General features: G+C 45.4%; 1 protein-coding gene across 1 annotated transcript in view; it reads left to right on the top strand.

Annotated features, from left to right (window-relative positions):
• The window catches only part of afg3l1 (AFG3-like AAA ATPase 1), a 21,844-nt gene that overhangs the window by 11,148 nt on the left and 3,590 nt on the right, over window positions 1-7,106 (top strand). The window contains exons 3-10 of the mRNA XM_037683070.1: window positions 273-422; window positions 1,817-1,894; window positions 3,106-3,230; window positions 3,411-3,675; window positions 3,756-3,893; window positions 3,974-4,127; window positions 4,202-4,309; window positions 6,523-6,648. Coding sequence (XP_037538998.1) covers window positions 273-422; window positions 1,817-1,894; window positions 3,106-3,230; window positions 3,411-3,675; window positions 3,756-3,893; window positions 3,974-4,127; window positions 4,202-4,309; window positions 6,523-6,648 — 1,144 coding nt within the window. The remainder of the gene's footprint in view (window positions 1-272; window positions 423-1,816; window positions 1,895-3,105; window positions 3,231-3,410; window positions 3,676-3,755; window positions 3,894-3,973; window positions 4,128-4,201; window positions 4,310-6,522; window positions 6,649-7,106) is intronic.

The raw sequence follows: 7,106 nt of genomic DNA on the forward strand, positions 1-7,106 counted from the left end.
TATTCTAGGAATGGAACAAAGACAAACCACGATCAAAGTTTTTGTCTCTTCCTGTGTTTTGTCCGTTTAGAACTGATGTCACAGATAATCTGCAGGGAGACTTTTCATGGAAAACCAGTTTCATTAAAAGCTGACAATATCATACTAAACAAAATAAGCCTTACGGTACACATTCCTAACTCTCCATGAAGGTTTCACTGTTTTACTTGTATCAGCTGCCAGATGTTTTCCAGATGATGGGCCCGTGTGTAAAACTCTGTGTTGGTGTTCAGGGTGACTTCCCCTGGGATGAGAAGGATTTCCGATACTTTGTGTTGACTGTGACCGGAGTCGTCCCGCTTCTACTCTACCTGTACTTCAGAGACAACAGCAGAGAGATCACCTGGAAAGACTTTGTCCAACGCTACCTGGCCCAAGGCTGGGTGAGGAACACTAGACACTCGGTTGACGTGGTCATGTTTAACCTTAAAGCACGTGAACGCCATCCTTCATCTTATTGAGGCAGACTTGGTGTTCATTTGGTTTCAGTTGAAACGTACTGGGCTCTGGTTGTTGGAGACGAGCTGGTGATTCAGGTTTGGCTCAACATTGTGAGAAAGTCCTTTCAATTTTCAGCCACGCTCCGACGGCCCGACTGACAGGGTCCTATCACGCTGCGTTCAGGGAATGTAGGAACTGCTACAATTTATTACATAAAATGACGCTCGGTGTGTTTTGAGCTCTTTAGCATTTTTCACTCAAAGCTTTTAATAAAAAATCAGTAAACAAGTTCTCAGCTTCTTTTTGCAGAGAAAAACAACTTTTTACACGAAGGCACGAGTTTCAACCGTGAACTTTGGAGCTTCGACAAGACGGAGGTTTATTCCCCCGAGGTCGGCCTGTTAGCTTAGCTCGTAGCTTAGCTCGTAGCTTAGCTCGTAGCTTAGCAGCTTTTAACGATCCAAAAACGCGATTTTGAACGGTTAAAACAGATTTTAAAGATAAAAGAGAAAGGGAGGGGTCAGGGAAGAGTCGAGCTTTTTGTCATCCAGTGTCTTCAGTAGAAAGAGAGACACACGAAGAAACGATAAAGCTGATAAATGAAAATGTGGATAATTTTCATTGATCGTGCGATTAATTGATTTATTGTTTATCGCGACAGGCCTAGTGATGTGTCCACATTTATGATAAAACTGTGGACTAATTAACGACAAAGAGGAGACTTACCTGATGACCAGTGTGTCACACTTTGATCCAGAGAAGACGCCGTGTGCTCGAAGTGAAACGCCGCTCGGGTTACTTCAGTGTCGTAGGAAATTTCTACGCCTGATGGGTTACTAAGAAAACTGCTCACTTTCTTTAGTTTTTTAAATTTCTGTCAGATTGGTGTCGTGTTTCAGCCAAGGAAGCTTGGATAATACAACTCTGTCACTTGTAAATATAGTTGTCTAATAACGTCTTGCAGTTCCTGTGTTTCCTGAATGCAGCATTGACGAAGTCCTGTTGGTCAGGTTTCCACAGCATCACCTAAAGCCTCTCCCCACTAACGTTGACCCTAAAGCTTGGACACGGAGAAACGAGAGATTTTGAAAACTAACCTGAAATTGTAAAAAAAATATACATAATAATTCTGAAATTTTGAATCAGAAAAAATACTTTAAGGAATACTTGTTACTTTGAATACTTTAAAATCCAAACCAGAGACTTCCTCAATTATGATTTTTTCTTCTTATAAAAGCATTATGTCTCACATTTAGCGTTTAGACTCGCTCCATGTTTGCAGCCAGGTGAGGTACTTTCTTAAAGAAAACTGCTAACGGATGGATTCCTTCTTCAGGTGGAACGACTGGAGGTCGTCAACAAGCAGTTTGTCAGAGTTAACCTGGTGCCGGAAGCGGGAGTGGAAGCAGAAGCCGTAAGTAGACAGAGGCCGTCTTCACACCGGGCCTGCGGCGCCTTATTACTGCGTCAGTGTCGTGTGTGGAAGGACTGAGAAGGAAGTGGGCACAAAAACATGAAATTAAACTTTAATAGTTGTTTAACCAGTTTGTGCTGTTTGTCAGGGCACTTCAACCAGCCCGAGTTGGGATCACAGGTCTTTACTGTTGCCATTTTGTGGATCAGAACCTGAAAAGTTTGGTGCTTTTGTAGAGGTGCACTGATTCTGATTTTATGGGTCGATACGGATTTCTGATTCTGGTGCCGCTCTGAGCTGTTTTTGACTGTTTGGCTGCAGAAATCTGAGATTCTTTTCCTTGTAAAGTAACCCAGTGAGTGTCTTTTAAAACTTCACTTGATTATAATCCAGTGGGCTGCAACGCAGTTATGAAATTATAGATCTATAATTACTAGAGCCCGGCCGATATATAGGTAGGGGCTGATAATTTAGGTTGATGTAGACATTTGGGGACCTACCAGTATCTGTGATAAATGTCTCATGCACCGATATGAGCACTTCTAATTTTCACCCCTAAAATGAACCAGCTGTAGTTGCACAAAGTATCCAGCAGAGGGCGCATGAAGACTACTTTCAAGTCATGGCTGTTCCACCTCTGGATGGGGGACAAAACGTTTCTCACTTAAAGAAACTGGTCCTGATGACACGATTTAACCTTTTTGTTGTCAGGGCAGGCGGAGCAGGGAGCTGTACCGTGTCATACTGTGCACATGCGCCCTCTGTACAATTACGCCACTTGCAAATAAGGACACGGCTGGTTCCCAGAGTTTATATCGGCGCATAATGGGACAATTGTCACTGATGCGTTATGTCCCCGAACATCTACATCGGCCTAAAATATTGGCCCTCGGGCTCTAGTGTGTACGAATGACTGTCAGGTCCTACAAAGGGCCCAGTTAGTGGCCCAGTTAGTGGTCCAGTTACTTACTGAGTTGATTATAAAACACCTTGTGGTGGAAATAGGAGACGACGGTTTAAACTCCTGAACCTCATCCAGTAAGTGCTGCGACTATTTAAGAATGAACGTTTAAGATCTCAACAAAACTGAAGGCCTTTCTTCCTTTGTAATCCTTTGCTGTTGAACCGTCCTGCAGCCCGACGTGCGTCAGCTTCACGTGTTCAGCTTCACGTGTTCAGCTTCACATGTTCCTGTGCTGTGTGACCCTCAGAGTATTGTCTGGTTCAACATTGGCAGCGTGGATACGTTTGAGAGGAATCTCGAGGCTGCGTGCGTTGAGCAGAACCTGGAGCCATCTCAGCAACCTGCCGTTGTCTACAGCTCTGAGAGCGACGGGTGGGTGGAAGCACACATTACTGGTCCCAACCCTGGATCTCATTGTCCCCGAGGACCAGGATGGGAACCATCAACCAAGATAAAACCTGACCCCCTTTGTGGACTCGAGCATTACGTTTTGTAAAGCTAAAACGGATGAGAGGATATTTATTTTCCACACTTGTGTTTACGTTTCTCCAGGTCCTTACTGATGAATGTAATCCCCACCCTGCTGCTCATTAGCTTCCTGATCTTCTCGGTGCGGCGAGGCATGACGGGAGGTGCTGCCAGCCGTTCACGAAACCCCTTCAGAATGGGTGAGTCCACAGCCAAGATAATGGAGAACATTGAGGTGAAGTTCAAGGACGTGGCCGGCTGTGAAGAGGCCAAGCTGGAGATCCTGGAATTTGTCAACTTCCTGAAGCACCCACAGCAGTACCAGGACCTCGGAGCTAAGATCCCTAAGGTGGTAACTCACAAAGTGAGGGTGGGGTCGTTACGTACTGTCTGTGAGGCTAGTTACATGAGGCTGGTGTGTTGTGGCAGGGCGCGGTGCTGTCTGGACCTCCTGGAACAGGGAAGACGCTGCTGGCCAAAGCCACGGCAGGAGAGGCCAACGTTCCCTTTATCACGGTGAATGGCTCCGAGTTCCTGGAGATGTTTGTGGGAGTGGGACCTGCCAGGGTGAGTGACAGAAACCCCTCAGCTGTAAGATGTGACGCCACGCAGAGGCTGAAGGTTTGAGCAAGCTTTGTTCTGCAAAGGTGAGGGACATGTTTACCATGGCGAAGAAGAACGCGCCCTGCATCCTGTTTATCGATGAGATTGATGCTGTGGGCAGAAAGAGGGGAGGGAGCAACTTTGGAGGTCAGAGCGAACAGGAGAACACCTTGAACCAGCTGCTGGTAGAGATGGATGGTAGGAGAACCACACAATGGCTTTATCAAACCAAACTTGGCTACTTTTATTCACTGTCTTTTGTTTGACTGCAGGTTTTAACACGGCTACTAATGTGGTGGTCCTGGCTGGAACCAACAGGCCCGACGTCTTGGATCCAGCTTTGATGAGACCCGGACGCTTTGACCGGCAGATTTACATCGGTACCGTCACTTCTTCCTGAGCTCTGCATACTCCATCTGAAGCGGCAAAATCGGCTCTCGTGGACGTAGTTGCGTGACGAAAATCACGTAGTTTTGTTCTCGGAGCAGCTTCGCCCGCCTCTTCTCGACACAAGGCCCAGGCTGAACTTTCTCTCACACGCGTATGCGCCAAGTATTGTGTGATTGGTCAGAAGTTTGTGGGCGCGGTCGTCAATGAGGAAATGCGCTCAGAAATTCAGCTGCACGACTCTTCAAACACTAAATTTAGTTAAAGGGCCAAAAGCTCCTGGACGGAGATCGTGCTCACGTGGTGTACGGAGGAGTCTGTCTGCTGAGCAGTGTGGCGCCTTCATGATAGATCTGAGGCCAAACGGCAGCTGCAGGGACAGAGTGGAGGCTCTGGTGAGAAGAAACCTGCTTGGTGACTAAACTGCAGCGGGAGGGGTTTACCAGACGCTCTGTCTCTTGTGGGTCATGAACGGTGCGTGCACAAACAAACGTCCCGCAGCTACGTGACCGCGAGTCGACTGTCCGGCTTCAGATGGAGCATGACGGCTCCTTCACTGTAAAACAACACGGGTTCAATGAGGTCGTCTGGACAGGAGAAACATTTCATGTGAAACGCTTCAGTCTGAGGCCTGCAAACCCAGATCTGTTCATGGGCTGGCATGCCCGTCCATCCAGCCAATCATCCATCCAGCCAATCATCCATACAGCCAATCATCCATCCATCTATCCATCCAATCCATCCATCTATCCATCCATCCAATCATCCATCCAGCCAATCATCCATCTGTCCATCCATCCATTCATCCAGTCCATCCATCTATTCATCCATCCAATCCTTCCATCCATCTATCTATCCATCCAATCCATCTGTCCATCCATCCAATCCATCCATCCATCCAATCCATCCATCCATCCATCCATTCCATCCATCCCATCCATCCCATCCACCCACCCAATTTACATATTGATTCATTTGACCACAGTACAAAATCAGAATTACCAATTTTTTTCTAAAGCGTGTAAAATTCCTTAGTTTAAACATTTGATATATACGTAAGTGCTTTGTGATGTCATCACTGTATGTTTCCTTACAATGACAAAATTAGTTCTCTGCATTTAACCCGTCACACCTGAGATTCACCCAGGTGGAGCAGTGGGCAGCTATGTAGGAGCCCGGGGAGCCGTTAGGGATTGGGTGTCTTGCTCAGAGACATGTGGGAATGGCGGGGAGTCGAACTACGGCTTTCTGGTCCCAAGTCGGCTGCCCTACCTCTACCCCATCTAAATTCATAAGATTTCCGCATCATTGCATTTTATTTTTATTAATATTTTACACAAAGTCCCAAATTTTTCAGAATTGTTGTAACAATAGCAAGTACGTTGAAGCAGATAAAAAAAACAAAAACATTTTGAATAATTTAATAGAAGCACTCAGGACGAACAATAAATTGTTTCACAATCAAATAATACCCATAAAAAATTACTATAAAATTGTGTTAAAGTACAATTATACTTTGTGGCAAAACATGTTTATTTATAGTTTTGCTGTGGAACATATCATATTTCTATCATTTATTTTTAAGTTGTTAATCATAGCTATTGAAACGTGCCAGCGTCTGGTTGTAAAGTTGTGCTTTTTCTGTGCAAACACCAGCGTAAGCAGGAGCTCTGAGCAAAGAACAGGTTTATTAGTTATTTTCTGTTTTACTGTCTAATGAATGCTGGAAGGAAAGCTCTTTGAAGTTGACAACATTTACATATTTAATTTAAAAAAAAATTTTTCTCTTTAGTTTTTGTTCCACCTTTTTTAATTTAGCTTTATTTTTTTCTATGTTTGCTTTTTCAGTTCTTCTTCCTCATTTATTTTTCATCACCGTTCACAGATTTATGTTTTTATATGGTGCTACTAGTAATTTATACTATATGCAGCTGTAGGAGTACACTAAATAATATATCAGCCTCACAGGGATGTAGAAGTGTCCTACGACCAAAAGCATGCATGTTAGTCTGCCTTCAGGCCCAGACCTCCCTTTACAAGAGATCTGTGATGTCAGTGGGATGTGCCTGGTTAAATAAAGGTTATTAATAATAATAATAATAATAATACTGACTGATCCATGAGATGAAGTGTACCCAGTGAACAGGAAGCTTGACTGGTTTGATGCTGAGGAGTCACAGCTCTTCTGCCTCTTGTCTCGTTTCAGGTCCTCCAGACATCAAAGGCAGGGCTTCGATTTTTAAAGTCCACCTTCGGCCGATCAAACTGGATTCCTCTATGGACAAGGAAGCTCTGGCCAGGAAAATGGCTGCTGCCACGCCCGGATTCACTGGTGTGTAACGTCAGAACTGGTGGACGTGGTCTCGTTAAACGTCTCTGTAGGTTTGTTTCTCTGCTCGTGACAAAGAGAGACGAACTTCACTGAAGCCGGTCCGCTCGAACGTCCCGTCTCCACCAAGAAAGTGTTTTCTGTTCACGCTGGATGAGCTGATAATGTGCTCGTCAGTGGCGGGCACAGAGGAACTCCAGTTTCCTCCCACAGACCAAAAACATGCATGTTAGGCTGATGGTGACTCTGAACTGTCCCTAGGTGAGAGAGAGAGAATGGTTGTCTCGTTTGTCTCGGTGTGTCCCTGTGATGGACTGTAGACGTGTCCAGGTGTCCCTGTGATGGACTGTAGACGTGTCCAGGTGTCCCTGTGATGGACTGGAGACCTGTCCAGGTGTCCCTGTGATGGACTGGAGACCTGTCCAGGTGTCCCTGTGATGGACTGTAGACGTGTCCAGGTG

This window comes from Nematolebias whitei, chromosome 10 (assembly GCF_014905685.2).
Source record: "Nematolebias whitei isolate Nwh7 chromosome 10, NemWhi1, whole genome shotgun sequence".
Taxonomy (NCBI): domain Eukaryota; kingdom Metazoa; phylum Chordata; class Actinopteri; order Cyprinodontiformes; family Rivulidae; genus Nematolebias; species Nematolebias whitei.